Source organism: Glycine max, chromosome 10 (genome assembly GCF_000004515.6).
Source record: "Glycine max cultivar Williams 82 chromosome 10, Glycine_max_v4.0, whole genome shotgun sequence".
Taxonomy (NCBI): Eukaryota; Viridiplantae; Streptophyta; class Magnoliopsida; order Fabales; family Fabaceae; genus Glycine; species Glycine max.
Window position 1 is genome coordinate 39,535,353 of NC_038246.2, and position 25,972 is coordinate 39,561,324.

General features: G+C 32.4%; 2 protein-coding genes across 11 annotated transcripts; both read right to left on the reverse strand.

Annotated features, from left to right (window-relative positions):
* Positions 1 to 5,799: 5,799 nt before the first annotated feature.
* On the reverse strand, positions 5,800 to 8,130 carry LOC100820325 (benzyl alcohol O-benzoyltransferase). The gene is made up of 2 exons (XM_003536061.4): positions 7,531 to 8,130; positions 5,800 to 6,828 (listed from the first exon to the last, which is right to left on the reverse strand). Exons 1-2 carry the CDS (start codon positions 8,002 to 8,004, stop codon positions 5,923 to 5,925), a joined length of 1,380 nt encoding a protein of 459 aa, XP_003536109.1. The 5' UTR covers positions 8,005 to 8,130; the 3' UTR covers positions 5,800 to 5,922.
* A 9,974-nt stretch (positions 8,131 to 18,104) lies between these two features.
* Positions 18,105 to 24,348, reverse strand: OAS-TL6 (cysteine synthase). Of its 10 annotated transcripts, none has more exons than XM_014762494.3 (12): positions 24,202 to 24,348; positions 23,564 to 23,665; positions 23,392 to 23,451; positions 23,176 to 23,285; positions 23,025 to 23,082; positions 21,527 to 21,790; positions 21,130 to 21,267; positions 20,996 to 21,047; positions 20,543 to 20,622; positions 19,494 to 19,553; positions 19,262 to 19,342; positions 18,132 to 18,348 (listed from the first exon to the last, which is right to left on the reverse strand). In XM_014762494.3, exons 3-12 carry the CDS (start codon positions 23,428 to 23,430, stop codon positions 18,259 to 18,261), a joined length of 972 nt encoding a protein of 323 aa, XP_014617980.1. In that variant the 5' UTR covers positions 23,431 to 23,451; positions 23,564 to 23,665; positions 24,202 to 24,348; the 3' UTR covers positions 18,132 to 18,258. The 10 variants fall into 10 exon arrangements, with proteins under 10 accessions (NP_001238426.2, XP_014617980.1, XP_040861466.1 ...); XM_041005532.1 differs by lacking the exon at positions 24,202 to 24,348 and adding an exon at positions 23,791 to 23,959 and having other exon boundaries at positions 19,502 to 19,553; XM_006588291.4 differs by lacking the exon at positions 24,202 to 24,348 and adding an exon at positions 23,791 to 23,959.
* Between the last annotated feature and the right edge of the window lie 1,624 nt (positions 24,349 to 25,972).

A 25,972-nucleotide genomic window follows, 5' to 3' on the forward strand; every position in this document is an offset into this window, starting at 1 on the left:
GGATAGTCATTGCTCCTAAAAAGCAGTCGAAAGAGATTGTCAAAGTCTCAAAAAGGACTACCTATAGAAGGTACTAACCAATGGAGGAATTGAGTGAAATGTTACCATGTGAGCCAACCCGACTCACCACAAGTTTGAGCTGGGCCAAGCTAAAAAATTGATTTTTTCTTCAATGTTGGCCAAATTGTAACCCAACTCACTTAACCCACGAGCTAGGTGGGCTCAAGCCAAGTTGAGCTGGGTTAATCCACTTAAACTAAAAATTGATATTTTTAATTTTTATTTTAATATTTCAATGTTGTTGAACTATGACAAATGTTTGGACCAATAGATTTTATTTTAAGACTTTGGCATTTTAAGTCTTTTGAATGATATTTATGTATTCTAGACATTTGAATGGTTACTTGAATGATAATACTATATGCTTGAATGATTATTTGAGATATTTATCTATTATTTGTATTTGAATTAATAAAGTCTTTGATGGAAAAAATATCATTTTTAAAAAAATGAAAAAAAAAATAATGTTTAATTTTTTTTATTTGGGATTTATTTTTATTTTTATAAATTTGGTGAGTCAACCCACTTAACCCACTAACCCGTGGTGGACCAAGTCAGATGGGTATTTCCATGACTCACATAAAGGTAAATCGAGCTGACTCGGCTTGTTTAGCTCTCAAATCGTGATGAGCCAATCCTTGTGGGTCAAACTGATTGGTTTTGACACATCTACTCCTAATATATCAATTGATATGGCCCTTAATCAAAATCTTTGTTCCCAAAAAATATTATAATTATATCAAGATTGGAATTCATATGAAACATTTTACCATAAACATAAGACATATCAAAGACATTCTAAACTAGATGCAAAATAGAGGAGAATGGGAAATAAGTTTTTTCATATTCTAAGTTTATAACTATAAAAAAAACAATTGGGTGAAACTATAAGTCTACAATAAAGGTAAATAAAAAAATTTCAAAGGGGGTAAGAACAAAGAAAAAATATGCTCATACAAATTGTTCCAAAAAGTATATTAAGTTAAACAACTCAAAGTGACATTTCACTACAATGAATGATAAAATACACACAAAATTAAATTGATTGTATAACATTTTAGTTTGCTCGGCAATTATGTGCTCTACATGATTACCCTATGAGGCCATGACACCAACTTAAAGGGTATTTCACAAAAAATCTAATGTCTAATTTTGTATGGAGAAAATGTGAGTAATGTGAATGCAAGTTTACACAAGCTCAATAGTTAGGCTTGCTAGCTATTGAAAAGAACCAATTCGTCTTTTCATTCTCCCACTTCCCAATAACAAGAATGGAAAATTGGGTCTACCGTTATACTTAGTTTTCAAGAAAGAAGAGCATCATTGAATGTCACAATGTTAGTTAGATCTTTATGTGAGGTTTAACAAGAATGGTGTGTGTCAAAGTAAAAGGAACCCTAGGCGCATCAGAGTTAAGTCATAGCTTTTGTCTCTTAATTCATGTCCTTAGTTATAAGAGAAACTTGCATGGGAAAGAAAGCATCGCCAATCAGTCACCTTATAGTTGTTGCAATAATTTATCTATTTGTTCAATACTTAAACCTCAAAGTCATGAAGTTGTTGGAGGGAACTTTTGCAAAGTTTTAGAATGTGTTTGGTTTGTCGTTGAGTAACCTCAAAGGTTTGTTCAGTTAGAAGCCCCCTCTCACATACTTCTCCATTCAACAATCTTGAAACACACCCTGCCAACAAATATAACACACTCTTAAAGGTTATTTGGTAAAAGATGAAAGATGATGAAAAATGAGCGAAATAAACAATAAAATGTTGTAAAACACACTTTTACTTTTTATTTTAATTCAAATTTTTATATTTTTTTCAATCTACCAAACATATACTTAGTCAAATGATTTTTTTTTCATTTTACCGAACATCCACTTAGTTAAGTGGTTTATTTGCTCGTTAAATTAAACTCAAAACCAAATACATGGACCCTCATTAACTTTCATGTACAAATATATATTTTTCACAACGTGGATTAAACATTGGCTTACCGCGGCCATCACATATTTATAATACATCAAACTAAAGGTAAAACAATTGGGAAGTTATAAGACATCACATATTTGGATCGAAAAGCAAGTGCGGCAAATTATAAAGTAAACAAATCAAGGGATTTTCTTTCAGTACCGTGTGGATTTCTTCTACACCCAACAATTTTATTAAATTTCCAACACTACCCCTATTAAGTTCTTTTTCTTTGTGTGTTGGTTTTATTTTTTCCTCATTCACCAAGTTGTTTTATTTTCAGCTGAGGTTCTGGTTGTTGTTGTTGTGGCTGGTTTGATCGAGGTCACGATGGTTGTTCGCAGCACGTGGTTATCGTTGTGGTGAGTGTTGCGATGCAACAACGGAGGAGGTCGGTTTTTTTTATGTCTGCGAGTTTATCTGTTTGGTAATAAACATACGAATTAATAATTCATATGAATCTTATGAATTGACAATTCATATGTTTCATATGGATTGACAATCCGTAAGTTTCATACAAATTGACAATCCGTAAGAAACATACGAACTGTCAATCCGTATGAATTATACGAATTGCTAATCCATAAGTTTTATACGGATTGTCAATCCATATAACCTAAAAATATTTTTAAAAATTATTTTTGATGTTTTTTTAAAATTTAGTTATATTTTTTTATAATATGTTGAATTACTCATTTGCTCCTTATAGTTTCATAATTTGTATATTTTAATCTTTATAGTTTGAAAGTGGTATTTGTATTCTCTATAATTTACATTTTAATTCTCTTTTAGTCCTTTTTAGTTTAAAAGTAATTTTTTTAATCCTTATAATTTACATTTTAATTATCTTTTAGTCCTTATAGTTTGAACGCGATCTTTTTAATCCTATAGTTTATATTTTGATTTCCTTTCGGTCCTCACCATTAAAATATAGTTAATATTATGAATTACAATTAAATAAAAAAATATTAACAAGTAATTCGTAAATAATTTATCATAAGATAATTTACAATAAAAAAGAGTTGATAATTTATATCTAATTTGTAGCTATATATATATATATATATATATATATATATATATATATATATATATATATATATATATGTTGTAACAAGGACTAAAAGGTAATAAAAAGAGTTGATGTTTTTTTTGTAACTGAATGAGTAATTAAACCTTTATAATATTTGTGTAAATATTATTATGTTAACTACTTTATGCAAGTAAAAAAACAATAAAATTGTGCCATATATTAGTTTATGCAAGTCTAAATTTTAATATATATGCTTATCAATTTTAATGTATTATATTATTAAATGCAGTAAAAAAATAATAAAATTGTGTGATAGTATATGTTAAAAAACATATTTATTTATATTGACATATTTATGGAGCATACGAATTGTCAATCCGTATGAAGCATACAGATTGTCATATGATCTATACGGGTATAAATTTCCTAGCACAACACAGAAAATCTTAAACAGAAAGATAGGTACCACGTCAACGACGGTGATTATGAAAGCAAGAGGAGGAGAGATCACAATGCAACAAAGCACGAGATGAACGAAGGATGAAGGAGGAGTCACAGTGCAAGGGAGCACGAGAATAGCAGCAATTGAGGTAGGGGATGATGTTTTTAATTTTAAGTGAAGAATAATTTCATCAATTCACTTACATTATTGGATTGGATGTAAAAGAAAACTTCACGGTACACAAAATAAATCCCACAAATCAATATTCAACACTCACTTTAAGTCCCAAATACTTTTATAGTGCAATGAGAAATTTAAAAAGACCGAGAGCCTGAGATTATTTTATATAGTGCAATGAATCAAAATTTCCATTTCATCGTTTGAATAATAAACAGAACAGAATATTTTTTTGTCACAAAGCCAATGTTTCTCAAGGCAAGGCTAAGAAAATTAGTATTGTTTAGAGGAAGAAAAATGAGGAGAATGATCGAGAAACTTTTCAAATTTAAATTGAAAAAATGGAATATTTATTTTTAAAAACTAATTTTTTCTTTTCTTTTCAATCAAATAAAATATTTAATAGTATATCATTATATATATTTTCTTCCCTCTTTGATTTCTTTCCACTTGTTATAACACACCGTATAATTGTTGACAGATTTAATTATAGTATAATATATTAGATTTGATGAGTTTGATTTACCTACTCTGTTATTTTAATATTATTTAAGGACCCATGTGACAATAATATACGGTTGTCCATTTATAGGTTGGTGAAGTTGGCAATATTATATGGGTAAAGGTTGTTTTACATATGATGGAAGTTGCGCAGAGGAACAATTGAGATGTTGGTTTATGGAATAGGGAGGAAGAAATTAAAGAGCAGTTGTAGACAAGAGAGAGGATTTTTGTCGGGATTGATCAGGACATAATAACATAGATGGGCTTATCATATAGTGATTTTTGTCTGGTTTTTTACGTTTTTTTTAAGTAGTACTATTTGAGACATAATCCGATTCTAAACAAGTATTTTATTGTTTTTTTATTCAAAGCAAAAGAAAATAAACTTTGCTCGTATTGTTTAATTGATCGATTTTTTTGTCACTTGTTTTAACTTAAGAGATTAGACAGATACTCTGGTCTCAAAAAAAATATGACATGATAATTAAAAAAAAATAGTTAACCATACAATTTTAATTAAAAAATATTTTTTCTCAACTTATCTTTTATTATAATTTGGTTTTAAAAATAAGAAAGAATCATTGAATCTAACACTTCAATGAAAAATATTTTAAAGATAATAATATTAAATAAAATAAAATTAGTTGAATTTTTTTTATTTAAAACAAAAAAATGTATTTTTTTTTTATATTTGAAACCATAGGAAGTAATTAAAAGTATATAATTGACTATTGAAACTTTTTTTTAGGAGATATAAGATTGACCTTGAAAAGAGAGTACTTAAAGATGAAGGTAGAAAGAGAGAATGAGGGATTATTCAAATCTCACTCCCTATTATTTTTAACAAAATTAACAAACTAAAATTTGTGAATAAAAAAAACCTTGTTTCCATTAGTTCATTTGGAAAGACTTTGGTTATGTGGTTATGTTTTTTTTTCATTATATTGATAGAAAAACGAAGAGAATGAGAAAATTAATTTTGAATATTTAGTTTTAAAAATCATTTTTATTTTTTATTTTTTATTTTCTCTCAACTAAATAAAAAATGAATGTATCATATATACCTTCTCTTTTCTTTATTTTCCCCCTCTTATTAAAACATACTATCCTGTAATTATTGAAAGATTTAGTTACGTAATATAGATTTGATGGTTTTGTTTCACCTACTCTGTTGTTTCAAAATTCAATATTGTTTAAGGACAATAATATTGGTTTTGGCACGATATATATGAATAAAGGTTGGTCCATGTCTTATGGGAATTTTTTTTTCCTAAGTGAAAGACACGAATGTGTTCTAACCATTAATCCCACTTACGAAGTGTGATTCGCAGGTCTCATGAGAATTGCGAGAAGAAATAAAGGTTGGTTGACAACATCTATAACTCCTCCATTGACACTTTTTGTATCCTGTTGTATATATAATTATTTAAATATTTTTAAGAATATCTTTTCCATACAAAACATAGAATTTAATATATATAAAATTTATAATTTATGATTAAATGAAAAAATAATCCTATAAAAAAAACTTAAACAAAGATGTCGATCGCTAATTTAGATGAATATGTTAACAGTAGTAAATAATTAAGAAACGTAATTAATTATGATAGAAGAGTTATTGTTAACACACAATTTTTATTTGGCACACAGTGACAATACTCCAAGGTTCAATTAACTTGATAATACGTAAACAGCACTGGATGAGTCCAACCAAAGATCTCATGTCATAATTAATTAATTAATTAATTAATGAAGTTGCTTCTGAAGCATGCATGTTATGATCCAACTCTTTAGCAAAGGCTTTCATGACTTGGCTAGGCAAGCAAATCAAAACCAGAATTCCTTCTTCGCCCTTGGCATTCTGACTCGGCACATGAAAGTTCACCGCAGGGAAAGCACCAGCACCAGCAACTGCCATTCCACCATACAGCGCATTCCCCCAACCAAAGTCCAAATTTCTGAACCCAGCCTCCGTCGTATCCAACACCAGACACGACCTCACCACAGTGAACAAAGGCCTTCCCTCACTCGCCATCAAATCCGCCACCGAATCAATATACTCTTCGCTCACCTCGCCGCGCGCTTTCTGTATCAACTGCACCGCGTACTCCAGCGGTTTCTCGCAGAGATCTCCGGCGCCCGTCACCGCCGCCGGAAACGCGAAGCAGCTGCCGTAGAACCCCGCCGGGAAGGGAGGATCGAACTTTCCACGCGCGTCGACGATGCACATCATTCTCACATCTTCATTTGGAGGGATTTGAAGCGCTTTCGTGCGGCAGCGCCAGACGTATGACGTCAGCACCTCGAACGTTGTGGCGCGTTGGTCGAGGTCACGGGGGAGGAGGGCGCGGATGGAGGCGGTTTCGGTGGGGCCGAAGAAGAAGGAACGCTGCTCGAAGTCTGTCGAAACGGCATCGTTGGAGTCTGTGAGTTGTTCGTACTCGCGGTGGTTGAAGGTGACACGTGGCGGATCCCTGGCGAAGAGAAGCTCCCTGCTCCACACGGGTTGGAATGGAGGCTCCTTCATGGCTCCGCGTGCTATCCCTGCCACGGTGAGTGTGAAATGAATGAGCCCAACTCCGTCAACCATGACGTGGTTGAAACGAATTGCCAAGATGAAACCACCGCACTTCAAACGGGTCACCTGTGTATCAATCCAAAATCAAAATATATATTCATTCTAAGATATTATTCACTCTCAAATGATTCTTGAGAAAAAAAATTATGATCCAACTTAATCTTCGTATTATTATTCTCTTAATTAACTTTAACAAATTTAATTATATGTCATATGAAAGTTTTTCTTTTTTATTTTATGATCCAGGTTATTCGTACAAATATTCACTCACTTTGTTTGTGAGAATTTGATTAGTCATTTTTTTTTATAGTTTTTCTTCTTATTACATTTTTCATCTACAAAATTTAAATTCAATATATTATTTAAGAAAATTTAATTTAATTTCAGTGGTACTTTTTTCTTGATGTTTTGATTTCTTTCTTTGTGTATTAAAAAAAGAAAGAAACTTGAACATACTCACATAATCATATAATAATTTCTTATTAAAAATGAGAAATTATTATATAATTTCAGGTTACTATATATGATTCTTATCAACTTTTATATAGTACGTAATGGGGTTTTATTAATACTTTCTTCTAAAATAAAAACTCAATTATATATCACCATCAACATTCATTAGATTTATGACCATCCATGATTACCTAATAGTCCTGTAAGATACAATTTTTCTTGTTAAATATGGTGGTCTACTATAAAATTCAAAGCGTGGAATTAAGAAATGAAGAAGATATGTGAATGATTAGCGAGACTGGATATAAGTTGGACCTGTATAAGAAAAATGGGGGCATCAGTGATTCCGTCTGAACCAGGAGGTTGGTAAAGGAGTTCTTGGAAGCACGGAAACGGAGGTTTCAGAGCATCACCGAACTGATCAAGTGTGACATCAGCGTCAGCCTCGATGAACATGACACCCTCTTCGTTACAATCCACCACGAGTTTTCCATCCGAACCTTCTTCCTTAATTCTACCCGCAAACGGGTAGTAGAAAACAAGTGCTTCCGCAAGAGCGTTTCGAATGGCTTGAACTGGGTCCTTGCCTGCCAATGATGGGTCGTTACGGTAGAACTGTATGATTGGAATTTGGGTACGAAGACCCGCCTGAGAATCTATCTCAGATAGGATCTTAATTTCGCGGGGAGTGGGCTTGGCCGGAGCCACCAGCTCCGGTTCACTCCTCCGTACTGAGAACACCAGAGGGGAAGAAGAGGATTCCAACTCCAAGTCGTGAGCAAACGCCATTATTGGTCGTTTTAAGTGTGTTAGCTAGAAGTAGGTTGTGTGAGTCATGGAGTGCCTCCAGAGCGTTTATTTATAAGCATGGAATTGAACATGAGCGTCCATGTATAAATTTCTTTAGGGTGTGTTTGGTAGAGCAAAAGATGAATGAAATGAAATGAAAATTTTAAATTAATATTGAATAATTTATTCATAACCTAAAAATGAATTTTCTGATAAGTTACCACAAGAGTTGTCTAAATCAAGGTGAGGGTCAAGTTTTCCCCAACCTGGGGAGGCAGGTTAGGGTCGGGTTTTAGTATGTCATTCCTCACTCTTGTGTTACATATTTTTTTATAATTATTAATATATATATATATATATATATATATATATATATATAAAGGAGATCTCACTTATTTTAAAAATGATATTTTAGAATTATTTTTCGTTCTTATAATTTATTTTTTAAGATTTAATAGTTATAATAAGTAATTAATCATTAAATTTAAAAAAAAATAAACAATGAGGATGAGATTCTTAGAACAAGTGGTGGATCACTCCTTTTATAATATATTATATGTAATTATTAATTATATAATTATGTATTTTTCATATTTTATTATTTATAATTATAAAAATATATAATAATTATTTTAATAGTTAAATAAATAATTATATGACTAATTATAAAAAAAATAAAAATTATATACTTAGCTAAAAATATAATTTAATTCTTAAATATATTTTCAGTATTTATTATTTGTTAGTTTAACGAGATTAAGAATCTCTTAAACATATTAGTTCAAGTAAGTTCCCAATATACATACTATTAAAAAATACTAATTTTCGTATAATGTTTTTTCTCGTTTGTTTTTTTATAAAAATTATAGTAAAACATATTTTTTTTCTTCTTTATATAAATATTTTCATTCTCAAATTATCTATCCCCGCCCCAACCCCCCCCCCCCCGTCGTGTCCTTTTTGCTTTTTAATTTTTTTTCACAGATGTATAATAATTAATTGATTCTGCTAGTTTGTAATGATTCTATATTTTTGGAAACAATCATTTTGATGCGTTCCTTTCTTTGATGATTCACGTGTTCATTTCTTTGAGTAATTAATCATGTTTGTCGTTTCTTATTTTATAAAATATCAAACCAATTACCACTACTTGATAACATTATCTTACATAAATATAAGAATAACTAATTATAACTATTAGATTAAAATTAAAAATAATAAATAATTGAAATTAAAATATTTAAATTTTAAACTAAATCATAATATGTCATTAAATCTATAAAAGATTAATCATTACCTTAATTACTATTGTTATTATTATTGTCATTAATTATTACCATTGTCATTAACAACAATCATAATAACAAGTAATGATATTTAGTTAATAATAATTAAATATTTTAGAACATAATTTGTTTCATAAATTTTTTAAAAATTTAATGACTATATTATATTTGAATTTAATTTTTTTAATTTCAGTTATCTGTTATTTTTAATCACAATCTAATAATTATTATCAATTGTAATCACGTTTTTACATAAATAAGTGTTTTCACAATAATTATATTCATATCAAACCCTACACATTAAAACAAATGTAACTACAAATATAAGTGTGTTATATGTAGTCTGTACACATTTTTACGCTTATTAAAAAGATGTAACTATAAATAGTAAAGCCCCATTTGTACACTCTTTTTTTTTTTTACTTTTAAAAAAGTTAATTTTAAAAATAAAATTTACAATAATATTTTTTAGTCAGCTATTATGAATATTGTTTAACCAACTAGGTTATAGTCTAATTCTATTTGTCCTGTCTGCCTCTTGTTATGCCTTTGACTAAAAAAATAATTTACACATGAAAAGAATTAAAGACAAATTCTCCCCTTAAATACATATAACAATTGTTAATTTAGTCTAAATATATATTTTTAAAAATATTTGTTTTTAGCTTTATTTTTGTACTTTTCATTAAAAAATTATATTTTAACAAATATTTACAAATACACATAAATATTTGAAAATATTTAAAAATTCCATAAATATCACCTTAACAAATACTTGTACAATTAAGAGATACGAGAGACTAATACCGACCCCAACCGTTGCCATCCGAAGTGTGATGTCCCCTGTAGTCCCTAACATTAAAGTTGTTGCGATATGATTATTCATGATACCTGTGATTTTTATCTTCACCTTCTCATTATAATAAGATGTATCTAATCATATATTATTATTTATTAATATAAAATAAAAAATTATGTATTTATTCATTATAAATTTTAATTATATAACAATAAATACTTGTCTTGCATAATGAACCAACTAAAATATTAATTTGTTTTGTTTAAGAATCAATTTCTCATTTCATGCATATTTTTTAAGAATTTTTTCATTAGAATTATTTTAAATATACATTTTAATTATATTAATTTAAAATATTTTTAAATTTTAATTTTTTATTTTTAAAATAATTAAAATTATGCCGAAGCACATATGACACGAGCTCGGAAGAAATAGAATAGTAGAGTCAGAGAGATAATCGTATGGATTAAATACTATTTTTCCTAGTTCCACCGTGACACGTTTTGCAATGAATAATGAGTTTCCTTTTTAGAAATATAGTAATACTTTTTTTAAGGCAAAAATATATACTATAATACTTATACAATAAATTATATAGTACAACAAAGAAAACAAAATTAAAACATAATAAACGATGAATAACAAGAGATAAATACAAAAATTATTATATGAATGACTATATATATATATATTAAATAAATTTAATGTTTATACACTTGAGTATAAAACAATTTTATATTATTGTCTGATCATAATTTATTATATATAATAGATTATTAATTTTTAAAACTTTTCACACTTTCATAAGTTTTCTTTTCTCATTTTAAATTATGGCTCAGGATAAATAATGAGTTATATACATCATTCTTTCCGTCTTTCTGTCACAAAGATAAACGTGCTTGGATTGAGAAAAACAATAAAATAAAGAAAGAGAAAATGATAAAATGTTGCAGTTAAAAATTACCACAGTACCTTTAAAAAAAAAATTACCACAGTTGTAATTTTTATTTAGTAGTAGAAAACACAATAACTAACTTATTATTTTCTCTTTTGATCCAAATTCATCAAATGTCGAGAGTTAAGAAAACTCATAATCTTGTAATTGTACAACTTGTATTTTATTAATTTTAACACTTATATGAGTACTAATATTTTAGTTTATTCAGTCCAGAAGATGAATATAAGTTATGCTAAAAATTCATAATAAATAATATTTTAATATATAAGTTATGTTATAATTAACATGTATAATAATTACTATTTAAAAAAAAATATGTTATATTTAAATTTCTAATAAATAATTTAAATTATGATATAATATTATTTTTAATAATTGACATTTTAAAAAATATTAAAATTTAATTTATCAATAAAGACAAAGAAGATGATTTAAAACATATAACGATTTATATACATAAAATAATAATTTAAGATTATTTAAAATATTACTAGTTACTAATAAAAGCTAATTGTGCTTTTAAAATGAAAAGAATTACATGATAAGCAAGTTATTTTATCACAAAATATGGGCGCATGGCTTTTCTAATGTGCAACAATAAGGGGTCTCGCAGTCTGTGACTCTTGTTTACACTGGTGTAATGTAGTACCATGATTGAGAACCTGGTTCGAAGCAAGAAGTAGCTAAACTCAGCCTCAAAATAAAATTAAATGAAGTTTTAGTTTTCATATTTCTGGTCAAATATAATCAAGATTTTCTTTTATAAAAAATTATCATTTCTTAAAGTTAAGACCTAAGAGAGACTAAATCTTTTTTTTATTTATTTATAAATTTAAGTATCAAATTAATTAATATGAAAGTATAGAAATCTTAATTACATTTAATGGAAAATATAGACATTAAAAATATTTATCTTTAAAAAAATATGTATAAGGGTCTCGCAAAAGCTGAAAAGCCCATGTTTCTTTTTATTTTTATTTTTTGACAAAGTCCATGCTTAATTATTGAATTAAATTTTTTAAAAGGAATTATTGAATTACATGGGACCTAGATTTTAATTTAATTTAATCTATGATTGAGACTCGAGAGTTCTACTTTCCAACTAGTAGCTACAAGACAAGTGATAGCGCAGTGCCAATGCTAAGCTAAGCAACAGGACACTAATTGGAACGAGATGAGTAATTTTTCATGCCTTTGTTCATTGATATTGCTATATTTATAAGTGATTACAATAGATGATAACTGCCATCAGAGTCGGTTACTGCTGAACTGGGAAATAACCACTTTCTGGTATGGTATGTAGGTGGTTATAACAAACTTCTACAAGGAGAGTGGTGGAGGCCCAACTGCACTAAGGATATTGGGTCTGTTATTGCCAATATTGCTATCAACACCCCTTACTCGAAACATGTCCTTGTCTTCAAGGGCATATGTTGTCTTCAGGTCCTCCCAAGCTTCCTAAGTGGATTCCTCAAGAGATAATCCCAACCATTGGACCAGTACCAACTTGGAAGGTAAAGAAGTGTTAGTGTTTCACTTCTAGTCCATAATAATAAGGGGCTGGACGAGAGGCATATTGTCCATTATAGGGGAAGGTAAAAATCCGAGACTGACGGGTTGAAGGCCTTGGTGTAATTTCAGCAATGAGACATGGAATATTAGGTGAATCCTAGATGATTTCGACTATTGGAGACGATAAGCTACGACACCAATCCGCTCTATTACCTGGAATGGGTCAAAGTAGCATTTGAAAAGCTTATTGTAAGTTGTGGTGACCGACTTTTGACAATATGGACGGAGTCTGACATAAACCTAGTCACTTACTGAATAAGTGACATCGCGTTGATGGGTGTCAGCAGATTGCTTCATAGCTACCTGAGCTTTAAGCAAACAACGCTAGTTGTAAGATGGAGCGGATAAACGTATGTGTAGATAAGAGGGCGTCAATTGCTTCAATGGATGATGATCCCTGCATGTAATTGGGAATTGATGGTGGGGGCTTTCTGTATGTGACTTCAAATGGCAAAAGACCGGTACTGGAGTGCACAAAAGTGTTGTATGACCACTTTGCTAAAGACAATAACTTGAACCATTATCGTGGTCCGTCATGAACGAAGGAACGGAGATATTGTTCCAATATATGATTGAGTACTTAAGTTTGCCCATCTGTTTTAGAGTGGTATGAAGGCTCATCCTGAGTTTGATGCCACTCAGGCGAAACAGCTCCTACCAAAAAGAGCTAATGAAAACAAGGTCTCTGTCGAAAACTAAGCTCCTAAAAAAGCCATGGAGTTTGCAAACGACATCGAGAAAGAGTAGTGCCATTGAACGGGCTGTGTAGCGAATGGGTAAAGCATCGAAGTGATCCCCTTTTGAAAAGCGGTCCACTATGACCAAAATAACATAATAGCCCTATGATTGGGGAAGGTCATTGATAAAATCGAGCGAAAGGTCCTCCCATGGCATATTTGGGATGGGTAAGGGCTGAAGTAATCCCGCAGGATTTTTCGTCTCGTACTTGGTCTGTTGGCATGTAGTATATTTGGCGATGAAAGCTCGTAAATCTTGGCGCATGTTGGCCCAAAAGAAAATTGCTTGAAGTTGGTGTAATGTTTTGGAAAATCCCATATGCCCCCAAAAGGAGTAGTATGGAATTCTTTGAGCAAGCGAGTTATGAATGGATTGTCTGATGGTAGCCATATCTTCCTATGGAAGAAGATGAGATTGCGGTCCACCGTGAAACCTTCATGTCTGGCTGGGTGTTCCTTGATGTTCTACAACAAAGATGAATAGCTAGCAGACAAGTGAAGTGACTGCTTGAGTTGTTCAAGGAATACAAAATTCGAAAGTGATAAAGAAAAGTAGTTTTCCTCTGTAGGAGAAACAATGCGAGACAGGGTGTCTGCCACAACGTTACTGGCATCGGATTTGTATTCGATCGTGTAGTTGTAGCCAAGTAACTTGAACAAGTAAACTTGTTGCTCAGGTGCTTGGATGACCTGGGCCATTAAATCCTTCAAACTCTTGTGGTCAGTCAGGATGATAAAGGAATTTCCAAGCAGGTAATGACGCCATATTCGGATAGTTGACGTGATGACATGGAGGTCCCGGACATATATGGACGCCTTCTAGAGTTTGGGGCAAAATAACTTGCTATAAAAGGCTATAGAATGGCAATTTTAAAGCATGACAACCCCCGTGGCAGACCCAGAAGCGTCTGTTTCCAATATGAAAGGAATTGTGAAATTCGACGAGGCCAGTATGGGAGCCTGGGTCATTATCTCCTTTAGACGGTCAAAAGCACTTTAAGCCTCTAGGTTCCACTGAAAGTGCTCTTTGCGGAGCAATGTTGTTAGGGGACCTGCAATAGAGGTGTAGCCTTTGATGAAACGACAATAAAAACCAGTAAGTCTGAGAAATCCGCGCAACTCGGTGGTCGTTGATGGTCGCGGCCAGGCAACCATGGCTTGAATCTTCTCTGGATTCGATGCCACTTCCTTTTCAAAAACGATGTGGCCAAGGTTTTGAAGATGGTTCCTAGCAAATAGGCACTTGGAGCGACGAAGGTAGAACTCGCCCTTCGCGAGAGTATCCAACACTACTTCTAGGTGGTCAAAATGAGAAGGCAACGAAGGACTATAAACTAATATATCATCAAAGAAAATGACAACGAGTTTATAGAGAAAGGGCTTCAACAATTCATTCATGGTCACCTGAAATGTGGATGACGCGTTGCAAAGGCCGAATGGCATAACGCGAAATTCGTAGTGCCCTTGATGGGCATGAAACACGGTTTTCAGAATGTCTTCATCAGAAACCCGGATTTGGTGGAACCCCTATCGGAGATCAAGCTTCAGAAACCAACATGCCCATCCTAGTTCGTCAAACAATTCGTCAATGATGGGCATGTGAAATTGATCCTTTACTATGACTGAGTTAAAAGCTCGATAATCGACACAACATTGTCATGTGTCATCCTTCTTCTTCACCAAAAGAACAAGGGAAGAAAATGGACTTTGGCTTAGGCGGATAAGATCGGTAGTGAGCATAGAGGCCACCTATTTTTCCAGTTCAGCTTTCTGGGAATAGGGATAACGATAAGGGCATACATTGACGAGGACAAAATTGGGTAAAAGTTGTATAAGGTAAGTGATGGAACGTTGAGGTGGAAGGGTATTGGGTTCTTGGAAAATTTTCACGAAAAGATGAAGCAATTGGGTTAGCTTCGGTGATGGTGAGGGATTGTCGGAAGTAGGGGGTGTGGGTTGTTTGGCCTGGTCGTGGAGCAAGGAGAGTTGGAAGAGGACCGAGATGCTTTCTGTGTGGAACATACATCAAACCTATTGGGCTAAGACATATTTGGGTTGTATTGGAACACTTGCGTGAATGGTAGTGGGCTAACCCAAGTGGGTAAGTGACATTGTCATTTGGGTGTAGTCTGTAGTGACGAGTCCTAATTCTTTGAGCCATTAGACCCCTAGCACCAAGTTCGTGCCGCTGAGGGGAAGTGCATAGAGGTCGACCACGAAACGATGGTCATGTATCTCCACCGAGACCTGTGGACAAGAGGAGGTGCAATCCATCATGGTGCCATTTCCCACCATAACATGCAGTAAAGGTGTTGAAGTGGTCGGGAGGCCGAGGAATTTCGCAACGTGGGACCGTATAAAATTGTGGGTACTCCCACCATCGACGAGGATAAGAACACAGTGGTGGTTGATGGTACCATATACATGTATGGTTTTCGGTGCCGGCATGCCTGCCATAGCGTTTAAACTAAGTTGGGGTGTGGGCAAGTCAGGGGAACTCAAAGAGGTGTGGTTCAGAACTAGGGTTGGGTTTTTGTCAAGAACATCATTGTCTTCATCAGCGATGAACAATTGGAGGTGGGGCTTGCAATGGTGGCCTTGCACCCATTTTTCCTCGCAGTGGTAGTAGAGGCCATGATCGCGGTGCAACACCAGTTCCTTCGAGGATAGTTGCTTAAATGGGATGCGTGGACTGGAGGGAGCAATGATGGCAGAGGCAAATAATAAGACATTGGAATAAGAGTGACGAGGGCCCTTGTGGCGATTGCTAAGCTTGTCTTCCTAAAGCTTGGCTAGAGCCACCGCCTATGGCAGGGACATCGACTGCAGGGCTTGAAACTCTGTGCAACTCAGGATTCAACCCTGAAATAAAACAACTAAGGAGGAACGGCAGGGCAAGGCCAATAATGCGGTTAACTAGCCATTCAAAGTCTGTCAAGTAGTCGCTGTTGGAGTTTGAAAAGGACGTCGTGGGAGTCGTCATAATACGATGGGGAAAAACGGGACTCCAACGCATGGAACATGGTAGGCCATATGGTGAGAAAACCATTGTGCGTCATCCATTGATACCAGCAGAGCGCTAGTCCTTCCATATAGAAGGAAATGATGGTGAGGCATTTTGGCTCAGGGACACCTTGATAGTCAAAGAATTAGGATATTTTAAATATCCAGCCCAACGGGTCTTGACCATCGAAGTGAGGCACTTCGAGCTTCAGGTGAGGATGATTGTGTGAAGGTTGCGGGGCTAGAGCTGGGGAACTAGGCATAACGGTCATCACAACCAAACATTCCAAGATGGACTCGAGTTTCTCATTCATCACAGAATCTGACTAAGAAAGAGTGGTCTGGTGTTGGGTGAGGCGAAAGATGGCGTCCTCCAATTGTTCCATGGCGGACTGTCGTGTATTGTGCTCTGACATGGTGGTGGTGGAGGGCAGGTCGGACCACTTGATAACACAATGCTAATGCTAAGCTACAAGGCACTAATTAGAATGAGATAAGTAATTTTTCCTGCCTTTATTCATTGATATTGCTATATTTATAAGTGATTATAATGGATGATAATTGCCCATCAAGGTCACTTAGTGTTGAATTGGGAAATAACTAATTTATGGTATGGTATGTAGGTGGTTATAACAAACTTCTACAGGCAAAGTAGTGGAGGCCCAACTGCACTAAGGATGCTCACATGAAGTCATTGAGATAAGTTGACCTTGTGCTTACCTCTTGGGTCTGTTATTACCAATATTGCTATCAATATGCATGAAAAGGAGCAAGATTTGATCCTCAGCGAGACACTTCCTCTCTTATGATCCTAACCTCCAGTTCCCCACCTTTAGAAAAAAAACAAAATAAAATTAGCAGTTACAGTAATAGCCTTTACACTCTGCAGCCTTCAAAAAAAGCAATAGCCTCTGCAAGGATGTACAGGAAAGAGAAGTTGCAGTATTTGATGTTCACCTTTAGAAGAGTGTTACAATGTAGCTAATCTAATCACGATAAATGTTAGTAGTATCACACTTCTTTAACACACATTATTTCAAACATTTATTAAGAATTATAAAACATAATAAATTTTATTTATTATTTAATGAGTTTCATTTTTAATATTTAATTTTTAATACATTTTAACTTATAGGATTAATGCACTTGAATAAGATATTATTCATATGTGAAAAACATCTATTTATAAAGAGAAAACATGTGTTTATTTTCTTTCTTGTATAAAATTTCATTAGACTAGTGACAATCATGAATTATCAATCAAACAAAATTAGTGTTTGATTTAGTTGGTTTAGAGGCGTCCCAAGTAATCCCGAGGATTTAGCAAGTACATTTGATGGTTTGTTAGATTACAAGGGTGGTCACTTCTTCTCTATCTCAATGAAATTTCTTGTTTTTAAATTTATTTATGATAAATATAATATATTCAAGGAGTCAAAATAGATGCATCATCCTTTACAAGGAGATTAATCTTGTTTGTTGATAAAAAAACAAAAAAATAGTTGATTTAAAAACACCTAATATTTTTTGGTTAATCAAGTATGTTTTAATAAGAGCCTTTCTAAACTAAAAGAGTAAAAGGACACAAAAATATACTATTTCACTTCCGACTCACCATTTTTTAACAAGACCCTTTCTAAGAACTATTCATAGTCATATAGCTTTTCCGGCATTGAACATTCAATTGTATATTTTTCGTTAATTTTTTATTCCTTTTAAAAGATACGTAGATTTCTAATCGTTCTGAATAAGGGATCACTGGAGGCTTCTCCTATAAAATTCTTATGTATTATTGAAGTCAAACATATGGATCGTCCTGAATAGGAGATCACCAGACAAAAAAAAAAAAACTATAATACTATCAAATTCGCAGAGCACTGTTACATAGTATTTTTGTTCTTAATCAAATGTCATCTGTTCAGCTTCATGCCGAATGGATTCAAACAATGGTGAAGATAAATAACGCTCCCCGTAACTAGGAAATACCACCTGCACATCAACAGGAGCAAATGACATGATTTAGCATACGCAAATCATTTGTACCTCTAACTAGAATTATCACAAATTCACACACAATTTGGAACCTTGAAGTGTATTTGATTGGTATCCAAGCAACGATAACAATAAAGCAAAAGATGTTACTCAAGTGTATGACGTAAAGATGAAGACTTTGGCAGCAAAACAGGGGAACAAGACTGTTACTGAGTACACTAACAAGCTTAGTCCTTATGGATGGAATTTGACCAATAAAGATAAAATGTTCTAATGATGTAGCAGTTCTCAAGAAGTCTATTGAGCAATAGAGAGTCTATGAATATGATTTCCATCGCTTGAATCCTGAATTTGATCAAGTCAGGATTCAAATCTTGGGGAAAGAAGAGCTACCAACATTTAATGAAGTAGTTGTTGTTGTACCAAGTGAAGAAATTAGGAGTCTAATGGTAAATTTTCCAACAGTGAAAAACTGAAAACCTTAGCTATGGTCATTGACAGGAAGGTTGACAAATGTGAAGAAGGGTTATGATCAATGCTCTACCAATTAACCTATGATCCCATGCCCCATCAATAAGAAAATTGCTATAGCAGATTGAACTCTCATAACTGTCCCATCAATGATCTTGAAAATTGTCAATCATGTTCCAAAGTTGTCCACCAACGTCTTTATACAAAAACTTACTCAAGATTTGTCATGTAATGTGGTTTGTTCACGACAATTGTTGTGTGTTTCAGGATAGGAATTTGGGAAGGACAATTGAACATGCTGGAGAATGGAATGACCTTTATTGTCTAGAAGATCCAAATCTTCTCACTCCTTCATATATGAATTTATGACCACCAACAAAGAAAATATCCTACTTTATCATTATCGATTAGGACATAATGTCAAAGATTAGAAACTCACAACGATGAGTTTTCCGGCATTTTCTGGTCTCTTCCCCAATTTTATGGCAGCTGCAGCTGCGGCTCCTGATGAAATTCCCATCTGCAAAAACAAGTAATTATATAATCAGCATGAAAACTGATAATTTAAATATTTGGGATTAGAGAAGTATTGAGTTTGGATTTCACAGGAATAACTGACAAATAGAAACTACTGTGAAATCACTAAGAGCCACAAATTATCATTGCCATACCAACAAACCTTCTTTTAAAGCAAGAAGCTTAGCAGTTTCTATAGCTTCTTCACTTGATATCTGCAGTTTACAGACCTTGTTAGCCTTGACAAAATGCCTTGTAACAGTAGCTAGCTGAGTAAACATTATGTGTGTGTTGAATAACTTGTACTAATTGTAGAGCATTGTCAGTCTTAGCCCGCAATTAATGCCCTGATTTGTGATTCTTTTGCTTATAATTAAATGTACAAGGCTGGGAGGACTTTTTCGCTAGCAATTCAGTGACACTTCTATTTTTTCAAGCATATCAATTTATATATTCTTATAAAATCTAAACATGTTTTATGAATCATAGATTCAGAATCAGTATGTCTCACTCTGAAATGTGAAATAATAGGTTATAAGAAAAACATGCTAAGGATCAGAGTGCATGAAAATGGGAAAGGAAACTTTTGACAAGAATCAGACATGATGGCCGCACTTATAACACTTAGAAGCATGTGACATTAACAAGCTACTTCAAGTGTCAGAAATGAAAAATTAAAAAAAAATGAAGAGCATTAAGTATATAAATTAAAAAAAAAAGAGATTAAAAATGATCTTGTCATGTTTGGTAGGATTAGGAAACAAAAATAACAAAATAATAACCGTTTTCTGATTTTTCCTCTCAAGTATATTTTTTCTTACCATGCATGATCACATATCTTCCCAGAGACAACAAACTATACTCTAAAAAATAATACCATTTATTTTGAAATTTCTGGGCATCTAAGTGAATTTAAAAATAAGAAAAAATACAATTTGAAATATTTGACAGCCACCCACTACAATTACTAAACAAATATTCACTTCCACTCCAACATACTGTTGAGCCATTTATTGGTAACTGAGTCTGAGATATATCTGCATAAAATCTAAATATATTAAGATTATTTGAGTAAATTTTCTGCAAAACAAAAATAACAAATTTTGAGGCTACACCAGGCTAAAAGATAGATAGATTGACTCCTTGGAAATATAGGTTTCTGAATCAAAATTGAAAATTGAGTGGCAATAGTGTTGAGAGGTACCTGAATAACTTCATCTAGGAGATTAAAATCCAGTACACTTGGAATGAGACCATTACCAATCCCTTGGATTAGGTGATCACCTGAATGTGTACAAAACAGTCACTAAACGGTCTCATATTGTTGTCTAAGGTCTTGCTAAAGCTTAAAGAACAGATATTCAGAGTTGATGTATGCTATCTGAATGAAAAACTCAATTTTGCAATTCAACTAATAACAACATTTAGCAGCTAAATTAGATTTCAAGATGACTTGATAAGTGTATTCTTACATAATAACTGTGGGTTGGATAGTTAAGAAAAAAGGAAACAAGAGAAAGTCATAGGTTCCATACCGATACTATGCCGACAAAATTAACATTTATCGATAAAAAAAGAAAAATATTATATTGTGGAATTGAGATAGCAAAACGACTCGTTTAATTGGCTAAAAGAATGAGCGTAATGGTAAAATTACCTGGCGGTCCTCCACTGAGGACTGCACTTTCAACTGGTTCTATGCCGTACAGCTGGGGCAAAAACGTGAAGTTAGCATAAAATATTACTATTAGGCAAAGCAGAGCAAGCTTGGTAAGGTAAAAGAATTAAAACCTTGACATTGGGGTTTCTCTCCTTGAGGAATCTGCCAGCACCCGTTATGGTACCCCCGGTTCCTACCCCTGCAACCAAAGCATCAACTTTCCCTCCGGAGTCTCTCCAAATCTCAGGACCAGTGGTCTCGTAATGAATCTATAATTACGGATTTAACCATAATCAATAAATGACAAAAAAAATAAAATAATAATAAGCTCATATATTTATGTATGACCATATTATAAAGAAGTAGAGAAAAAAAACCGAATTAAAATAATTTTATAAAATTATCCTATCCGTCATATATAATAAATTTATTGATTTTTATAATAATTAACTTAAAAATAATTTATGATCGAACGAAAAAGAACTTTAAATTATGAGTGCATGATGATTAAATTGAAAGCATTAATACTTTTGGATTAGCAGGATTATCTATCTGGCGGAGCATGTAACTTCCGGGCGTGTTATTCACTATCTCCTCGGCCTTCCTAAGAACTGCATCGGTTCCTTTGGCAGGGTCAGTGAGATAGACTTCAGCTCCAAAGGCTCGAAGTACAATTTTTCTCTCAAGACTCACAGAAGCTGGCATAGCCACTATGACTTTATACCCCTTCAATGTTGCTACGAATGCCATTCCAATGCCCGTGTTCCCACTTGTAGCCTCAACAAGAACACTCTTGAAAACCATCATTTGAAAACAAAACAAAAAAAAACTTTGCAATATGAATAACATAATGATATGTACTTCATGAAGAGCATGCAATGGCATAGAATTTGAAAAAGATTATTGTCCAAGTAAAAACCATATATATATAAAAACCTAAACGAGGGTCACCCATATGATAGGCTGCATGTAAGTTTCAGTTTCATTTGTCTCCTTGAGATAAGTAGAAGGGGTCGGTCTGTTTTGGTTTTGTAGATAATCCAACCAAGTGGATTGGTTTAGTTTAATTTGGTCTGCCTTATATCAACTTGAATTAATTTTAATTGATCCGAAGATCAATTATCAGTTTTATGAATATTTTTTTTTATATGAATAGCTATTTCGTAAAAAATATATGACTAAAATTTGTCTTGGCACTTCACAGCATGACAAATCTTTTATACATGTCTTTGATTCACATGAATAAAAAAAATTCTCTTATAAAAAAAATTCATTAATTACGTAGAAAAAAGAATTCATTAAGATTTATAGATAATTATTTATGTATTATCAATATCATAATTTCATAATTTAATATAACTAAAATGTCTAACAAGTAAAATTACACACTATCGTGATCAAAAGTTCAAAATATTATTATACTATAGTTTGACAGGGTTAAGAAAAGAATTGAATTTTATGAGGTGTAGTATAACAAGAAAAACAATATAAGTAGAATAAATAATATATACATTAATTATAAAGTTTTTTTTTTTACATTATTATCCAATTATAAACTTTCATGTAAGCTTATTATCTTTTTAAAAAAATCATATTAAAAATGATTTTTTATTGATTAATAATTAAAAAAATTTATTAATCATTCATGCTTATTAGACTCACATAAGTATGTTAAAAAAATATGGATTTGATTGCGTTCAATTTTAACAATAACAAGAAAAAATGGAACTAAATCGAAATTAAAAATAATGTGTTTTTATTATTAGTTTGATCTTTTTTTTTACTCGATACATATGCTAAATCATTTTTTTTTTGTTACATATGTTAAATCAATTTGATTTGCTTTTAAACACTCAAAGTGCATGTCAGTTCAATACCAAAAAAAGTGCATGAAAGTTTTTCGTTGTTGAGTCTTTTAAGTTCAGTTTCTTTTTTTCTTCAACCCGGCACAACCCTTTTCCCTTAAATATATTCTACAAGGGAATATATAAACTGTAACGTACGTGACTCATTAGTCATGACTAACCTTTCCCGGTGTAATGAGGCCTTTATCCTCAGCATCTTTGATCATGCTAAATGCTGTCCTGAGTGCAAAAAAGAAGATCATAATTAAAATTTCTGAAATTGAAATCCCGAAATTAGATCAAAGCTCTCTAGTTTGTGAACTAATGTCATGCCTATCTTTGATACTGAAGCAAGGTTGCATGGACTCTAACTTAGCAGCAATGCGGGCCATACACCCCTCCACTATGTTGTTCAGGTATACCATTGGGGTATTACCTATCAACTGCACAGGAAAAAGAAGGATGATAAATGCTTCAAGCATGGCAGAATAACTAATTAAGATGGTGAAGATAGGTGAAATAAAATGTTATTATGACAAAATATATTACTTCAGTGGCATCTTTCTTGATTGCACACTGTGACTCCATGTTAATTGGAAGGCCTGCAAACTGAACAAAGAGAGCTTTAGGTAAGAAAACAATTACACACACACACACACACACACACACACACACACACACACATATATATATATATATGCAAAGAGATATTTAAGTAGACCTTAATTATAATTCTTCACCAAGGGGTGTAGGTGCAGAATAATTCACCAAAAAAAGGGCTGTGCAGAAATACTGAATAAGATAATTGACTAGCTAGCTCTGCCTGTTTCACAATTTATAAACAACCCAGCCAAAGTCTTTCTCATCAGAAACAAAGCTTTGGTTTAATTAGCCAATCATGTTCAAGAAAACAACACAAAACAATTCAATTATGGCACACGTACAAACCGAATACTCGATGCACGAAAAAAGAAAACTACTAATTCGTTTGGGGTTTGGGCAGAGTGGGACAAGTTATTCCATTAAAATATATTATCTTCATTTTATTAATGACCAATGTTGTTTCTCATGGACATGGGTTGTTTCAGATAAGAATTATTTTAGTGGCTATAAAAAGCCTCGAAGGAGTGGTAGCAGCTGTTTTGTAAAATTAATTCTTGGCCGTATATGGAAACTTTATTTGTTATGCCCTTAATAGCAATTCCGAAAACCAAGAAGTCTTCTTATCCAAGAAAGAAAAAGGTTCCCAAATTCAGCAAGTTGCAGAACCAGAGTGACATGATGAAGGTTAAGGAATTAACGTATTTTACGTAAAACATAGTCATACACTCATACACCCAAAAAAAAAGTCATACGTACACACAGACACAGTGCACCGTGAAACTAAAAGTAGTTATTATTGTATTTCTTCAATTCTTTGGAGTTTTGTATAACACATTTCATCGGCACAAGAATCCAATATATGTACTTGAAAGATAATATCTTTTCTTTGTCTTGCAAGCACAGGAGCTGTGTTATACGGACGCGAACAAGACAACACGAATAATTAACTACGTGTTCGGATTGGAGTCTCCTGCCTCTTGACTCACGTCCCTTGGAAGTTGTGAAACAACATGGGACTTCATGCGGCCGCAGTTCTACCGAAAATACAAATGTGCACAAAGTAGCTTATGCGTTTGGACGTGGAATTTAGTGCGCGTTTGATTTGGCAGTCCACAGAATTGATTCTCGGTCCATAATTAATTTTAAATATATTTTCACGTGTTTAATTTCACATTCAAAAATAATTCAGAATTGATTATAGGTCTAGAATCTGGTTAAATTAACTTTGAATAATTTTTACATTAAATCCAAATTTGTATTGAATTTTATTTATAACTTGATTTTAATAAAACATCCAAACATAAATTATATCTCTTTAAAACTAATTTTGACAAATTAACTTTATTATTATTTATCCAAACGCACACTTAATTACTAAGACACAAACACACTTAACTGGTGTGTATGATACAAATCACCAATACTAATAAACTTGTAGATTAACTCAAATATGATTAGAGACTAATTAAATAATTTATTTGTTCAACCTGATTTATGAATTAGATGGGTCAATTTTGAATAAAAAGTTGAACTTGTTCACATGGACTATTAATTTGTATAGACACATATAGATTTATTTTATGGGTTGTCAATCCGTATATAGGAAGAAAAAAAAAGAAATAAATAAAGAAAAAGAAGTAAAAAAAATAAAATATATATTTTTTAAATATATTAGATGTAGAAAAAATTTGAAACGGTATATAAAAAATAACCTAACCCTGAACTTGTTTCATAATTTGTGAGTGAGGGTCCATTTCAATTCCAATTATTTCTTGTCTGAATTAGCCGACCAGCGTGAAGGGGCAGATTCTCTTTAGTAAATAAATTTGGGGACTCTTGGGATATGACATGAGCAATTCCGAATGGAAAAAGAAATATAAAAACAGGGTCTTTTCCATTTCCATTTAAATGTCTTTTTCTTTAACGAGACTAGTGGAGGGCTATTTTTAGACAAAGTGTTTTCTTTTTCTTTTTTGTGGATATGTGGGAAATATGGACAGACGATTTTTTCAGTTTTCTTTTCGTATGAAAAAGGTATTTTAAAATGGTGGACAAATTCTATAATAGTTATTTAAAAATTAATTCAAATTCGACAAATTTTTTAAAGGGGAGTTATATCATAAAAGGGGAGTATAAAACAAATTTAATTTTATAGTTTGTGAACTTTAAGTTGAGTAATTTTAAAATAGTGGTCGATTTGTTTAAAGTTTTTGAAGTAAATTTTATAATTTTAAGGATTTTTTTTTAAAAAAAATAATAAAGATCTAGTGATTTTTTTCTTCTAAATTAATGTCAATCAAACATGTTATAAACTTGAAAATTGTTGTCTTGCCTAGACAACAAGCCTTTTGCCCTTCCAAACACAAATAGCCGAGTATCTGCTAATGGATGGAAAAGAAGTTAGTTTGTGCAAAATATCCTGCAACTTCATGTAATATTTGAGGTTGCAACCTTTTCTATGACCATTTTCATACCCACTATAAGGAGATAAACTCAATCATCAACTTGCATGTTGTGTGGTCAGCCA

Excerpts from the sequence above, each read along its gene's own strand:
- LOC100820325 (XM_003536061.4), bottom strand. The coding sequence starts at position 8,004 with ATGGCGTTTGCTCACGACTTGGAGTTGGAATCCTCTTCTTCCCCTCTG. Across the intron at positions 6,829-7,530 it reads CCCCCATTTTTCTTATACAG|GTGACCCGTTTGAAGTGCGG; the intron begins GTCCAACTTATA and ends ATTGATACACAG.
- OAS-TL6 (NM_001251497.2), bottom strand. The coding sequence starts at position 23,430 with ATGGAGTCACAGTGTGCAATCAAGAAAGATGCCACTGAA. Across the intron at positions 23,286-23,391 it reads TCAAGAAAGATGCCACTGAA|TTGATAGGTAATACCCCAAT; the intron begins GTAATATATTTT and ends TTTCCTGTGCAG. Across the intron at positions 20,623-20,995 it reads CCTCAGTGGAGGACCGCCAG|GTGATCACCTAATCCAAGGG; the intron begins GTAATTTTACCA and ends GTACACATTCAG.